This window comes from Apteryx mantelli, chromosome 5, assembly GCF_036417845.1.
Source record: "Apteryx mantelli isolate bAptMan1 chromosome 5, bAptMan1.hap1, whole genome shotgun sequence".
NCBI lineage: Eukaryota > Metazoa > Chordata > Aves > Apterygiformes > Apterygidae > Apteryx > Apteryx mantelli.
Window position 1 is genome coordinate 34,158,694 of NC_089982.1, and position 15,837 is coordinate 34,174,530.

Here is a 15,837-nt window from a genome sequence, read left to right on the forward strand (position 1 = left end):
CAGGAATGAGATACTTTGCGTGTTGTTTTACTCAGCTCTTTGCTTCTCCGAGCTTCTAGGAAGTGCTTTCAGAGTAAATTAGTAAGGTTACTTTGGATCAGCACCATGAATTTCAATCATATTTAAGTTTTTCAATTCTAAACATGGATATTTCTGTTTGTAGATCTGGCTAAGGTAGCAGCAGAGCTGATGATTTTTAGATAAAGAATGGCAATTTAAAAAATTCTGATGCATTTATTAAAAATGTATCTTTTGAGGAAATAACGGGTGTTATTAAGCCCTTTCTGAGCCCTAGCCTGTGTTATTTTGTTGTCTTAAATGGGCAAGGATGGGATAGAGGAATTCTGCAATACATAGAAAATAAGTAACCTCACAGTTTGGTTTGGTTTTTGTCCCCCCCCCCCCCCCAGTGTCAGATCTTTTCTACTGCACATTATAAGCTCCTCAGCAGAGATTAGAGCTTTGGTTTTTGTTATGTAGAGAGAAAAAATTGCACAAGCGTTTTAATTCTCTGCCATATTAAACTAAATGAATTGCATTATCATGGCTGGTTGGTAGCAGCAAACTCTTTTGCCACCCAATTGGTATTTAGGTCACACTGTCCTTCAGCGGCAGGAGATGAAAACGCAGCGAGCATATTTTACACTGGAACATTTTGTATGTTCTTGTCTGGTGCAAAAGAGGGATATCATAGCGATCTATGCTTATTTGTATAGCTCTTTTGAAAGTCTCAAAAGAGTTTAGAAATGCTAAATTGAGTATGAGGGAGGCAATTACATAATACCCATATTTTACAAAAGGGGGTAATCATAATTCTGGAAAGTTGGTTTCATGAGACCACGTGGAATCATTAACAAAAGTAGAAATAATGAGTCACAGCGCTGAGGTCATTGCTCTTATCTTTTATATTATTAGTTTCAGGCACTTGACCTTACATCTGGCTGTAAGAGGAGAGAGGTTATAAAGTGCACATTGGTTAAATAATTTCATTAACACTGTTACCTTGCTAGATTTCTCACCATACTTGGGATCTGTGCTGATAAGATAGTGCATTGGCTGGTGTTTTAAATTGAATTGGATTGGCCCAGATTTCTTTTTAATCAGATTAGAAGACTGTGGAACACAAAGTTGATATATTAGATAATGATATTCAGCATCAATTTGTTGTTAGTAGAAGATGTTTGAATTTGAACTTACAAATCTGTTCAATCAGTTTTGAGATCTTGATCGTCTTATATGCACAAGCTTCTATGCTAGAGTTGTAGGCAAGGTACCTAAGAATATCAAATCAGTTCAGAATAAACTTGGCCAACATGCTGGGTCATGCTTTTGACTTAGCTCCAGTCAGCAGCATACTTTACAGAAATACTTTGGTGTGCTACTTTATAATCTGAGTCTTTGGTCAGCATTGCCCAACCACTTGGTCTTTTTATCAGCACTTTTAGCCATGTAAGGAAACATCTGTCTTTGAAATTAGAAAACAACCTTCTCTGTGAAAATCACTTTATTTTTTTAAGGAAGTTGCTATATAGTAATATTAATAAATAAATAAGTTTGTCTTACCTGCATGGTCACTCAGCAGCACTGCATAACAGTTAATGATACGGTACAAAACCTTTCTGTTTACCGTGCTTGTTGTTACTTGATTATTCCCAATACTTAAGTGATAACAGTAATAGAGCACTTCATATGCAAAACCCTTGGGGTAGTGATTTGCAAACTTCTGGTGTTTGCTGCCAAATTTATTTTTTACAAAGCGTTCTCACTCCCTGCTGGTAGTACCAGCCCACCTCTGAGTCTGTGCCAGTCCTTTTCCATTTGGTGCTGTAGGGCATTTTTCAAACATAATCAGACCTAACAACATTTTACTAGGTTTATTGTAAAGATTTACCTTTCATATGGCTTCTTGGTGTACCACCTGAAGGCACTCATCTCGTCTAATATTAAACAAACACTAAACATACACTTTGAAGAAAGATTAGGGTTATTATGCACTATTGATCATATTTATATAAAATAGACCAGGTGATCTGAATTGCTTGCGGTGTTTTGTCAGGTTAAGTAAGAAGAATTTCTTTAAAGGGAAAGGGGTATATTACTGTCTGTAAAGACCTTATTGTCTCTAATATGTTTTCTTACTTTGTACCCTTCACCTTGTTACTAAATTCATCTAAACTGTTACATTACATGATAGCATAAAATATTAGGGAATAACTAGTGTACCTACTACACCCACATGTAGTCAAACACAAAAAAAACAATGGCTTAAAAACATGTTATTTTCATTTGGGGCTGTTTGTGGTGGAGGCTGGGTTGTGCTGCGGCAGGGGGCCAGTGTGCAGGCTGGGAACTTGGAACGAAAGTCACTCTGCTTCTGCAAGCGCAGGGAGATGGTTTTGATATAGACAGATTTTGATATGGATTGATGCAGACCTATGGGGAACAAGTTTAACAAATACAGTGTGGAAAAGGATTCTTGGGGGTCGGGGAGGTGGAGGAGTGCATGGTGGATAGGAGACCTCCCGAGAGCTTCACTATTTCTAAAGTAATATTGTGAATAAAGAGGCTTTAACTTCTTAGAGTAATTTAATCTACATCTGAAAGACAACTATTCTCGTGTCATGTTAGATATTCCTCAAATAAGGCATTTTTAATGTAATACAACTTGAAAAGAATTTAATAGTAAAGATGAGTTACAGTATTTGTTAATGCACTTTTTAGCCTTTTTGTGCAGCTCTTGTGCTTGCCTCTGACCAAGTTCTTGCATGCAGTATTTTGTTTGTTTCGAGTGGGGAGCTTAAGCCCTTAGCGTGAGACCTGGCTAGACTGTAAAGCTCCCCTTCGGCAGCTTGCTTATGCTTGTGGCGTTAACCTTTCTGCAGGGGGTTCTGCTGCTTGTGTACAAAATTCCATCTTCCAATTATAAAAAGAACATTATATTAAGAGAGTCTTCTTTTTACCAATTAGGTCAAAGCCCTAAAATTTTAAGACCTAAACCACATGGTTTAGAGCGAACTGATTCACAAACCATAGGTGACTTTACTACAAGAAGAAAGGGTATGTACTTTAGCACCGTATGTATATGGAGCTTTATAAAAATAAAACAAGAATTAAGAAAAATGTTTTTTCTAGAATTTGAACTCTCATAAAGCCTTTTTACTTCTATTATAATCTAAGATCATGGATGCATTTTTCTTGCCAAGCAAAAATTTTCCTTTTACAAGGAAGAAAAGCCTTGCTGTCTTGAACAGCACAAGGAGACATTTCCTAGACATATGTGTTCTGATCTGTTAAATTTTAGCTGTTCATAGTTTGGATTTACTTTTGTATCTGCTTATTTAGAAACAAATGTATGTGACTTACCTGTAAGTTGCTTAAAGTAACTTTGGTTAGGCAATAACTTGAAACCACAGTTCACTTGGGTCTCCAGCTGTTGGCTAAAGGCTGAAGTGCAGCAAAAGATTGATCTGGTGACCGTGTATTAGTGCAGAGATTCTATCTATATATCTTAATAAGCATTGCAATTAGAGTCTCACTGGCTTTATTGAAGGTGCTAAGTTGGTGCCTTGTACATGAGTCAAAGCAAATTGCAAATAATGCAGAAAGTGCCACAGAGCTGTAATTGATGAGCACCTTTGGTTGTTAAAGCCCACTGGAATTGGATGAACTGTTCCCGCTGCCCTCAGAGGGCTTCGGACAAAATCCTTGCTCTGTTTCTGCCCGAGTGCTGTACTTGGCTGCTGACCATAGCTGCCGTTCAGCCTCAGGCCTTTGCACAGCACTTGAGTCGTGCTGGTGTCTTGTTGTGTCACTCATGCTTCAGTATCATCTTGCCTCCGTAAAGTTCAGTTCTGCCACCCTATCTCATATGATACCTTATATCTTGACACAGATGACTTGTAGATACTCTTCTGAGTCTGGGGCGACTGCTTTATGATTAAATGAGTTAAAGTGGCAGTTTTACTGGAGTAGGCATGATGTGTTCTGAGTGAGTAACTATGACATTTTATCTAACGGAGAGAACTGTCTGGGGTGCTAAAGACTCAAACTTATGCGAAAATTTGAATTATGAGTCTTTATATCGAATCCATAAGATAGCTGACTTTTCAATAAACTCTATCTGAAGAGCAAGTATTATGAAAGTCTACTGAGTACAGTTCTGCTTTTTCCTTATAAGAAGACCACACTGATTAAGCAACTGATTTCTTTCAGTTCCTCATGTGGTCACTTATGACAGCTTTTACTCCTCATGAACTAGTTCTTAGTGCCTGAAATTTGATCTTGATAAATCTGTTATTATGCAGCAAACTGATCGATTTTGGGAGGGTTTTTTTTGTTGTAATGGCATTAAAATTTATTTTGTTAAAACAGTTTAGGGAGGATGGAGATGAGATTAGAACTGTAACAACAGTTTGACTGCATGTGGTTACCCTAACAAGTTCTATGATCCTTTTTTTACTTTTTTTTTTATGTTAAGAAAGGTTAAAAAAAAAAAAAAAAGAGGTTGGAGGGAGGGATAATGTATTTCTTGCTAATACTTAACTTGTTCTGTTCCGAAAATGGAATTTTGAAATGGCACCTTTTCTAGAGTCGTGTTCGCTGTCATTAATGACACGCTGCTGCTCTGCTCTTCAGTTGATGAGCACTGAGCTTGATGAGCACCAGAGCAAGCCAAATGCCTCTGGAATTTAAGCTAGGTATTGGCTCATCCGTCAGTTTTGCAAACTTTATCTTCGTTACAGATTCTGCCCACACTTTCAGCTGTGAAACCTAATCAGTAAGCGCACATGTATGCAGTGAGGGCAGGTTTTGCATAATAATAATTGTTCATGAGCTAAGAAAAGTATCCGGAGCTGGCTGTGTTGGCAGTTTAAGCTGAAACAGTCGCTCAAGCCTGTCCTGTGCTTGTCAGTTCAACAAGTTTTTGTGACACAATTAACGCAGAACATGACGCTGCCGTTTTCAGAGTCTCTTTTCGAAATAGAATTACTATGTACAAATGTGTCTTGCAAAATTCTTAAATTGTGTTTTTTCTAATTACTGTTGGTTTTCAATAATGGGAAAGTTTAAAATATAAGCGAATATTTCATGACTTTCTGAGAACTGAACGGTGTCTCCTTTCCCTAACTGGTGTTCACTGTTTAAAAAATAGTATTTCTTTTTGTTATTTAGACTTTGAAAAGCTGTTGAATTTAAGTTTGTTTAGAAATGTCCTGTGCTTTAAGAATGTCTGTTTCTTATATAGCAAAACCAGCTCCACTAGAAATAAAACCTCTGCCTGAATGGGAAGAATTACAAGCCCCAGTTAGATCTCCTATCACCAGAAGTTTTGCACGAGAGTAAGTTTCTTAGCTTTTCCTCATTTAGATCATTTGTTTTCATTGACTGGAGTGTGAATAAATGTATATGTGCATCTGCATTATGTTTTTTAGCCTGTGTAATAGATTGAGATTTCTTTTGGAAGTGTGTGTATCTGTGTACGTGTGTGTGTATATATATAGTATGCACACATGCATTGAAACAAAGTGTGTCAGTATGAATGTTTATTTTGTAATATTGAATATAAAGAACTGTATAACCGGAAAATGTGACTTGGATGAAAATTTCAGCTCTAATATGCTTATTTTTGTTGTTTACCAGGAGGTTTAAGATATTCAGGATGTATTGTTTGTAAAATAATTCCTGGTAATTAGCTCCTCCAGGTTTCCCATGTCTCCCAGACCGGATTCAGTTCATAGCACAACTTCCAGCAGTGACTCGCACGACAGTGAAGAGAATTATGTATCCATGAATCCAAATCAGTCCACTGAAGACCCAGTATGTAAAATCTACATCTTAACTACTCTCTTCCTGCGCAGTCCTTACTTTTAAATCATGCAAACACTCAGCATCGCCTCCCTTTACATTTCTAGATCAAAACAAAAAAAAAACCTCTATAAAACAACTGTAATTTTGTTAAGATTGCATTGAGAAAAATAAGAGCATAACTGTATCTAATTAGAGTATGGTTAGTATGCGTATCTGTTCTACAAAGCAGTTCAAAACGTCTTTTTTTTTTCCTGCCTACAAACTCTCTCCTCTTGTCTGTAACTGCTGGTCCCAGGGTAGGCACCAGTTGTGACATTATGGGAAATAAACTATCTTAGGACTTCTGAAGCATACCTAAAGACCTTTACTGAAAGAAGATCTCCCAAGAAATGTGGGAAGAACAGGGAAAATAATTGATATTTGTTGTTTACAGTCTATGAAATCTGAGCTACGTGTGCATTTATTAGGTTTCTTAAAAAAAAAAAAAGGCATAGAAATGGTCTTTGTGTTCTGAATATCTACTTTTTTCACCTCTCGATTAGAATTTTTTCAGAGAGTAGTTTCAGATATTTAGCTTGCACTGCAGTCAGTGAAGAACCTGCTAAGAAAAATTAATGATGTGTGCTGTGTTTAAGAAGCAGGGGGGGAGTCCTAAGCCTAAACTAAGATGTGGTTCAGAATAAAACTTGTACCTTCAGCCCAGCGTTTGGTTCAAGGCAGTTTCAGTGTACTCACTATGTCTTTACTGCTCGGATTCTTGCTTAGGGAGTACAGTAGCATTTTTCATCTTTAGAGCATTATGAAAGCCGTGGTTCCCAAGCCGCCTCTGGGGGAGGACCTGCCTGCCACCCTCTCTGCTTTGTCTGTTTGTCTGCCCACATCCTATTTCACTACACCCTGGACCCCTCCTTTTTCGCAGTGCTGCTGGCTTTTCCCATCCCTGCTGTCCCAGCTTCCCTCCCCATCTCCTCCAGCCTCCCTCCCCTCCTGCTCACGCTGTTGCCCCTGGATGCGGCCCCTGCGCGAGCCCCTGCCGCTGGCTTCTCTGCAACAGCTCTGGCTCAGTGCAAGGTCACAAGCCCAGCAGAAACGTGCTGGCTCGTGCTCTGTGCGGTGTCTGACCCGCTCCTGCGGGCGCACCTCCCGGGGGAAGTGCACTTCTGCAGCTGAGAGCCAGTGATGTAAAACTTAACTGATCCCTTAGGAGAGCACTGTGCAAGAGGCACTGGTAAGTAACCAGGAACATCCATCCCATTTTGCAGTTGGAAGAGATGTCCCATTGTACACAAAGGTTGCAAATTGCCTGTACCCACACTTCTGTCCATAGCAGAATCGCAATTCGAAGTGGGGATTTCTGCTGAGTCTTGGAATGCCCTTTCAGGGAGTTGACTTGAGTGCTAAGGTGGGATGTTTAATATCACAGCTAGGATGGCCCATCATTAACATCTTCTGCTTGCTTGCACCATTCATTCTTCAAGGTTGCTCTGAAGATTTTTCTTTGTTTTTGTTTAAGTATGTTTGATTTTTTTTTCTAATGCATACATCATGCTTGTCTAGTTTGTGTGAAGTATAGACCCTTTTCTGTTTAAAGAATAATACGTTTTTTTATGCTGGAAACAGTGATACAGATTCTGACTTTTATATGTTAAATATGAAGAAATGTGTTTTAGAGAAGTTGGGCAGCAAAAATGAACTTTATATCAGTCGTTTGTGTTTGTCCTTGTTACCAATTAATATAAATGAATTGGGTGATATAGATGTAATAGATAACTTGCATTAAAAAAGCCAAGCCCGTTAAGCTTTAACCCATAAAGTATTTTATTTCCTAGAGAACCTGAATGTTTGCAGATATCTCAAGGCCATTGTCTTAAAATGTGCTAATTACACGGACATTTTGAAAATTTTTATTTGTTCTAACTACATCTTAGAAATAAGTCCATACTTTTTCATCCTTTTCTGTCATCAGCTTCGGATTATCTTGTTTGGATGTGTCACACTTCTGGTTTACTTAATAAAATGAGCAATATTCTGCTTTTTCTTTCAAGTTGCTGTCAGCTTTGCCCTTCTGTCTTTCCTTTGCCTTGCTCTTCATTTTTTGCTGACTGCTGCCCTCTGTCTTCCTTTTTTTTCTTTATCTTTTAGAGAAGAGTCCTTCTATTGTACTGTTCCTATAACACCTGTTAAGAGGGAGGGATCAGGCTGGGAGAGGACAGAGGAGGTGAGGTCGTAAAAGTCTGGGCTAATTGAAATTTAGGTACATGCAGTACAACTTTAGTTCAGGCAGTCCTACCCAAATTTTTCAAAGTTTGTTTAATCTTTCAGTTTTATCAATTGAATAATACCTTTTGATTTTCAGCTTAATTATGATGGCTTTTGAATGAAATGCAAAAGTCTCTTTTGAAGTTTTGTCACTGTTATAAGGCTGAGATTCTGAAAATAACTTAAAGAAATACAGAATTTTTAATTAAATCATGTTAAATTTGAGACATTATATATTCAGAAAAAAGCACACTCCATCCTTATCTCATGCTACGAAAGGGATATGAGATGGAAAGCACAGATTGGTTTGGTGGCACCCTTAAGTTTGGGGGTTTGGTTGTTGGGTTTTCGGGCTTTTCCTCCCTTGGCTTTTGACTCTGTGTCCCCAGCTCAATGTTAATTTTTTCATTTTTGACTTAGAATATGTTCCCTTGTTACACAGTGCCAATAAAATATGTATGGCTTAACACATTACAAGAGCACTCGGTTCTTTAACCTTGAATGTTTAGGCAGTTTGTAGTAAGCATATTTGATAATATGGCCCATTAGAATGTGCATTGCAGCTGAAGTTATTTATATTATAATTTCAGAATTTGTTTGGTAGCAACAGCCTTGATGGAGGAAGCAGCCCTATGGTAAAACCTAAAGGAGATAAGCAAGTAGAATATTTAGATCTGGACCTAGATTCTGGGAAATCTACCCCACCTCGTAAGGTAAGCAGCTCTTGAGAACTTAAGCATTTCTGCCATGAAGAGTTTAGCATTTCTTCACTAGTAGTTGCTGGGAAGGTGAGCCCCCCAGCAGGATCACCTTAATTAGTTTGTCAAATGGTGGGTGAGAGAGTGCGTTGTACCTTTCAGAGGAAGCTCTACTTGTCCTGGATCTGTTTGGGACCTCTAGCTATTGTTGTTAATTTGTCTTAACGTCTCTTTCACTCTCCCTTGCCTTTTCCAGAAAAAGAGCAGCGGTTCGGGCAGCAGCGTGGCAGATGAAAGAGTCGATTATGTTGTGGTTGACCAGCAGAAAACACTAGCACTGAAGAGCACACGAGAGGCATGGACTGATGGGAGACAGTCTACAGAATCGGAAACACCTACTAAAAGTGTAAAATGAAAATACAGCTTTATCTTCAAAGAACAGAAAGAAGTGTCATTTATCGCTCTGAATTTTGAAGAATTACAGAACCACAATGGCAGTGTTGCTTGACTGTACAATACTTGATGATTCACTGGTGTGTGAATAGGTTCTTGACCGAATAAGATGGAAGCCAAAGGATGCTTCAAATATATCAAAGGAATTTTAAGATCCTAAATTGGCTCTGTGGTCTCTGGAAAGTTCGCAACCTGTAAATAACATGTAAAATAGTATCGCTTAGCTTTCAGAAAACCTTTTGTTCTGTAGTTAACACATTTGTAGTATTACTATGTTTATGCACTTTTTCAGTTATGATGTTGGTTCAGGTATTCCCAGTTAGTGTACCTTAACGCCTAATTCATCTGGAGAATTTTTTTCCTTACACTACTATTCCTTACAATTTTAGGTTAATTAAGCTACTTGTAGATATGGGAATTAATATTTGAACTTCATTTTAACAACTTAAAATTGATTTTTGCAGAAATACTTTCACAATTGAATAATCTACTTGAAATGTCAAGAGATGACCGGTAGTTACATACTTGTTTATATTTAATACACACAAGATTATTTGGAAGTCTACAGATTATCTTCCTAACAAAAATTGCTGTGAGTTAATAATAATGAACTATACTGGGTTTAGACCTACAATCCTGGCTTATATGTTAGTTGTTAGTGGTGGAACTTCTATTGTATTTTATTAAAGACAGTGTTCTGTGTTCAATGGGTGAAGATTCTGCAGGGTGGGATCTTACACTTTTAAAGACTGAATAATTAAATATCAAGTAAGCCTGCAAACCACTGATGGCATGCAGTAATATTGTGATCTCACACTTATTAACAAGAAATAACCTTTATATTATTTACAGAAGGTAGAGTATATAAATCAGGTACGTACCAAGCACTATTGTGCTAATACACTGATCAGGTTTAGACAGTGAGCTTTAGTTTTGTACTATTTAGAAGTTCTAATGTCAGTTTTCAGTTTGAGATTAATGGGACAGTTTGACATTCACTGTTTGTAGTACTAGCAAAATACTGTGATTTTGAATTAGACATTAATTCAAATGGAAATACTATGTTTTGACACCATAGTGCCCTTCTTACGATCTTTATTTTACTTTAATCTCCTGCTTGGCCTTATATTTAAATCCCTATGCAACTGGTATTTTATATCTGTTTTTAAAAATTAGATAATATACCTAAGTGATTCCCTTGTAAACCACTTGTTGCTCTTTCCTGGTACAGGATTTTAAGCTCTGTATACTGTGATCCTTTATTTTACTATGCCAGTTCCAAATAATAATCTGCCTTGATTTAGAAACATTTTTGTTATCTGGAAGAAAAGAGAGTTTTTTAAATACATGAATGACTTAGGTCTAGATAGAAAACTTACTAACACTTTTTTTTTTTTTTTTTTTTTACACAAATGCCCTTAAGTAAGTTGTTGTTGTTGGTTTTTTTTTCCACCCATTTGCTTTAATTTGTCCAGATCATTTAAAAGTTGAGCATAGAAATGTGTTGTTTTCTGGCATGTTGGTCTCAGTACTGTGCCTAATCTACCATTGGTTGTTTCTCTCCACTCACAGCCACAAACTACAGTATGTAAATTATCTTATTCTTAACAAAGGTTCTTTTTAAATTAGTAATTTTGATGCTTTGAATGCTCATTTTAGAAAAAAGAAACTAAACACAATGCATTTTGAGGTGAATTTTAAATAAATCAAGTTGTTCAGTTTTGATGTGTAAACTCTGTCCTGTTAAACAGCAAAGCAGTATTTAATGTGTGTATAAAGGTGCCTAGATACCAACCACGTTTTTTCAAAATTGTGGATTTTAGATACAATACTTAGTACTTTAAAAATTTTTAGATTTAATTTTTTTTTTTTTTAGAAGTGTGTCTCTGAAAACCCCCTTTCTCCCCCTCGAAACAGCTAAATTAAACTGAGTCCCAGCCTTCTGGGAGCCAGGAAAAGTGGTGTAATAGGCTTCAAGGGAGCTTGATTAAGCATAACTAGTTCAAATCTTTAAAGATCCTGGAGCAATAAATCCATTCTGTTTTGAAGCTCTTTAATAATAACAAACTTCCCCTCACTGATGGTAAGTTGAAGCATCCATGGGCGTGGTGAGTACTTGGTAGTTAAAAAGTACTGTGAAGGTAGCCTTGCTTTGGGACACTGGCTGCAAGCATTTTGCTGGTGCAAAGACAGCAGTGCATCCCCACTGTGGAGTTGCTTCTAGTTTTTGACAGATGTGATTAGATAATCTCCGTGCTTCTGTTCCCTTAAATAGTTCTTTTGGTGTTTATCATTGTGGCAGAGAGTCATATTGTGTGCTCCTGTACTCACGCCTGTGCCCAGGGATTAAGCTGGTCTTGGAATACTGGAAACTTGTGTTTCTTTATTCTCTCAGTGGGCAGGGGAATTTGGGGTGGGCAATGGAAGGGCTGCTCATCCTGTGCCCCTCGTAGCCCATCCTTCACTCCCGGCACTGTGCTCAGTTGGGAATGCGCACGGTTAGGTTTCTAGTTTGACCACTTCATTTCCCCTATAATGCTACTTTTGTTACTCAATAGTGCACTGGGAAATTTCCTCAAAATGTTTAGCTACTATAAGACTTTTTTTTTTTTTTTTAACTCTTTGGATTTTTATAGTCAAGCACTGATACTCATATTTTGATATCTAAAGTATCTTTTCAGATGTTTTGAGCATCTCTAATTCTTTTTGGCATTTATACTTCACTTAGTTTCTGAGGTTGGCCTTTGTTGTTGGACTAGTGTTGGCAAATGATTTTGCTCTAAGTTTGCTGACATCATTACTTGGTTTACAGATTACACTTATTCTTTCTTCCTTTTAGATCAGGCAGTATTCGTAATGTTAATTGTTATCATGATTAAGAACAGCGGGTTTTTTTCCCCCTTTTTTAATGAAAAACGGCAGTTTCCAGCCTATGCAGATAGCATAATACTTAAGTAATACTCTAAAAGTTAATTTATTAGATTTCTAAGCCACTTTCTCTCCTTGATTTCCAGAAATACATGTTGTCCAAAGGACATTCAGAATTGGAGACATGATACTAACACTGGATAACAGGTCTCATTTTCAGCTAGAGCTAGAATGGGATTACGTGCTGCAGGTTTGTCAGAGTTCTTGGACATTCAGATGATACGAATATTAAATTTAAAATGTGAATAAATTCTAAATGTGAAGGTAGTAGAAGAAAAGCTAGACTGCTGTTAGCCTCGTGCAATTTTGAGTTACTAGCTACTTGAGGACACTCATCTGCTACAGGGATGGGTGCTAATGAAAACTGCAGTAGATATTAGTGCTAAAGAAGCTCGTCAGTGTTGCTTGTCAAGTGTTCTCTTCCATACAAGTTAAAGTCTCACTTGTTTTGCAAAAGTAGTATGTTATCAAGTATGGAGATAGTTTTCATCACTATACACGTCATGAGCAGGAGTCATTTTAAATTGCAAGTATATTTGTAAAAATAGGTCTTCTATAAATACACACAAAAATGCTCACAAAAATTAGAAGAAACTTACTGCCTTGTTCTCTAAGATTGACTCTAAATATTGGTCAGTATTACCTTATGCTATAATCTGAACATTTTTTTTTTCCGGTAAGTACTGATGGCCTCACTTTGACACACTGTCATTAATCACTATTACCCCATAAAGTGCAGGTGCAAAAGTGTAGCTGTTCTGTTCTGCTGGAAATTTGAAAAAATGACATTTAAAAAGATGAAAAAACAGAAATGTGCTGAGTAGTCTTTTTTGCTTAGGTGTGGTGTAAAGGTGTTTTTTAGTAATCCATTCATCTATGACAATTATGCCATCGTGCCACATATAGGGCTTACAAACAAGTTACAGTGTTGCCATTCTGTAATTTAGAATTCATTGCTCCATATAGCTAAATGGGGAGCAATGGGCAGCTCTACTGCTTTCACATTGCACTGTGAGCTAAGCAAGATTTTTATCACAATTAAATTTAAGCTTAGCTATTACTGATTGCAGCAGTCACTTAAGTTAAAAGTGGTTCTGACTCTGGGTAGAGCCAACAACAATTTATATATATTGCAGTCTTGCAAAACTGCTCTGGAAGCTTACCAGCCCTAGACAAACCTTCCATGCATGCCTTTACCATAGAGGTTTGTGTCACGAAAAGCCAAAGGATATTTTATTTGGTCAAGAAAAAGTTATTTCCATACAATTTATTAGTGTGCAATTGTGGAAACAGTAGTATCATTTAATTTGTTTGGATTTTTTTTTTCTGTACAACTCTTAAGAAGCTGAGTGCTATCCACAGGCAAACTTAAATTTGGAGACTAGCCTCTGTATTTCTTGTGTTTGCTGGGGGTCTCTCTGTGTCGCACCAAACCTTTTGTAAACTTATGGTTCATTTCTTGTTGTCTTTCCTATTACGTGGAAATATTTATGCTGTCCGCAACCACCCCAAAAAAGTGCTTGTCCAGCAATTAGCGTGTATTAAATGTTCCACAAAAGCCTTGTGTTGCTTGGGTGCAGGTGAACAAAAGACCAAGCTGTTAGGTGGTTCTGCTAGTCTTTTCGTTTCAACTGAACGAGCAGCCAGGTATCTCTGGGCATCGGTCTCAACCTGTCAAGGCACAAGGAATGGGACAAAAAAAAGGCACTTGAGATGCTTATGAATAATGTCTTTGACATGAATAATTTCCCACAGTGCATATTTACGATTCAGCATCCTAGACAATAATTTTCAGTAACAACAGCGGGGGAGAATAACGGGTATTGGAGGCAGGACCAGCTGAGAGGCTTGCCATCTTGTCATTAGGTGAACAGAGCTAGACTCTTCTGATGCCTGTGGATTTCATTTTTAGACTGTTTAAAAGAAAGTTTTGGTATTAATGGGAACTGGAAAGGATTGATCTGTTTGATTTGTTGACTTTTTCATAAGAGAGAAGTTAGCTGAAGTATTGTAGTTGTGTAACCTGCTGTGTACACCCATAAATTAAGAAACACTAAGCACTTTTGTAAAGTCAGCTTACAAAATAAGTATCCCATTATGATGCCAAATTTAGTAGGCCAAAATTTTTTTTTTCCTGTTTCCAGACCACAGGGCATGGGCTAATGCCTTTATCTCTGCGTTAAAAACAAAAACCCACCTGATTTTAAAGTATTTTAGCCTACTAGGGTAGAACACAATAGAAAAATTATAACATTTAGAACATAAAATACAAAGTTGCTAAAATGGAAAGTCAGAAATTTTCTTTCAGCTATAAAATCAGTATCTGCAACTAATCATCATGGTTTGTTTGAAGACTCTCACAGCACCCACCATTGTTGCTGAGCCTTTGCCTGGTAAGTTACCTCTGCAGTGAAAGATAATGTGCCTTACATCAATTTTGAAAAGGGCCAATAAAAAATTGGCTACCCTTATAATAAGATTTGATTAAATGCTCTTTGAGGTTCTTTCCAGCTGCCCTTGGGTGTTAGTGTGTGTACGTGGGACTTGCAGCCTACGCAGATGAGTTGATTGCACTTTAAGAGAGGGTGTGCAAAATACAGTCTTTTGAAGACATTTACAAGGGGCGATACCAAAGTAGAACTATGCTCAGTATAGAATTGACTGAGCACTTTTAAATGTGAAATAAAATAATTTTTGATTTAGAGAAATAAAAGGCTCACCACAGGACATGTTAATATTTTATTCAAGTGTAATTTACTAACTTTACACACCTGAAAATTATGCAGGTTAATTGAAATGGCTTGTTTAGGACTTCTTCCCCTCACCTGTTAGTGGTGAAAGATGTTGGCGTGGGAGTTTGGGAGATAAATAGAAATAGAAGCCTTTAGGCTGAGGAAAAGCAAAATGCTTCAGGTTGGCCTGCTGGAGTGCCTCAATCTGAGTTTGGAGTAATTGCATCAGCCTCTGCTGAGGTTAGCATTAGAGGCATTAATGTTAAGCTTATTAAAAAAAAAAAAAAGTATAATAAGTATAAATCATGGTGTACATATTTAGTTATATTTTAAAAGTTAATCATTTTGAGGCCAAAATGTTAAAACAAATGTTGTTCAGAGTTATGCTCCATAATCTGTTAATTCTGGAGTAGGATTTTTAAAAGGTGCTACGTATAACAGGGTTGCCAGTTCCATAGGCACCTAAATCCATTGTATGATCTTTTGAAAAGCAGACTTTAATAGCCAGGGCACTAGTGTAACCATACTGAAGTAAATGGAAGTACCAACAACTTTTTGAAAATAATCTGACTTCTATTCACGTATGTAAATACAAGTTTAGGAACTTAATTCTAAAAATATTATTTGCTTTTTATTAAGTCTTATTTTCTTTCCTACATAAATGGAGGAAGTGATGGAGCTCAAAGACATCATTACCATTCGGTCTGTTCTTTGGCTCAGTGCAAGGGAATGCGGACTTAGCCTTTAAAGAACTTTCTTTTAAAAGGAGAGGGGGAGGAGGGGGAGTAAGAAGGGCAGCCAAGATCAGTCTGTAGCCTCTGATCTGCCTTGCAGCAAGGTCCCTCCCCGTTGTGTGCTGGGGAGCACAGCCACCCCAAATTCCAGGGCTCAGCCTAGAACCAGGGAAAACAATTCTGCAGCCAGTGCTGGAGAGGCGCCAACAAGCTCTGAAAAAGTGA

The 15,837-nt window shown here is 37.4% G+C and overlaps 1 protein-coding gene across 4 annotated transcripts in view; it reads left to right on the forward strand.

Annotated features, from left to right (window-relative positions):
* Window positions 1–10,939, forward strand: part of GAB1 (GRB2 associated binding protein 1) — a 102,600-nt gene extending 91,661 nt beyond the window's left edge. For 2 of the 4 annotated variants that reach the window (XM_067297770.1, XM_067297772.1), the window contains exons 7-11: window positions 2,968–3,057; window positions 5,246–5,339; window positions 5,694–5,817; window positions 8,658–8,780; window positions 9,022–10,939. In XM_067297770.1, coding sequence (XP_067153871.1) covers window positions 2,968–3,057; window positions 5,246–5,339; window positions 5,694–5,817; window positions 8,658–8,780; window positions 9,022–9,180 — 590 coding nt within the window. In that variant the 3' untranslated portion in view covers window positions 9,181–10,939. Of the gene's footprint in view, window positions 1–2,967; window positions 3,058–5,245; window positions 5,340–5,693; window positions 5,818–8,657; window positions 8,781–9,021 lie in introns of those variants that run through there. The other 2 variants (XM_067297771.1, XM_067297773.1) reach the window with 2 other exon arrangements.
* The last annotated feature ends 4,898 nt before the right edge of the window (window positions 10,940–15,837 follow it).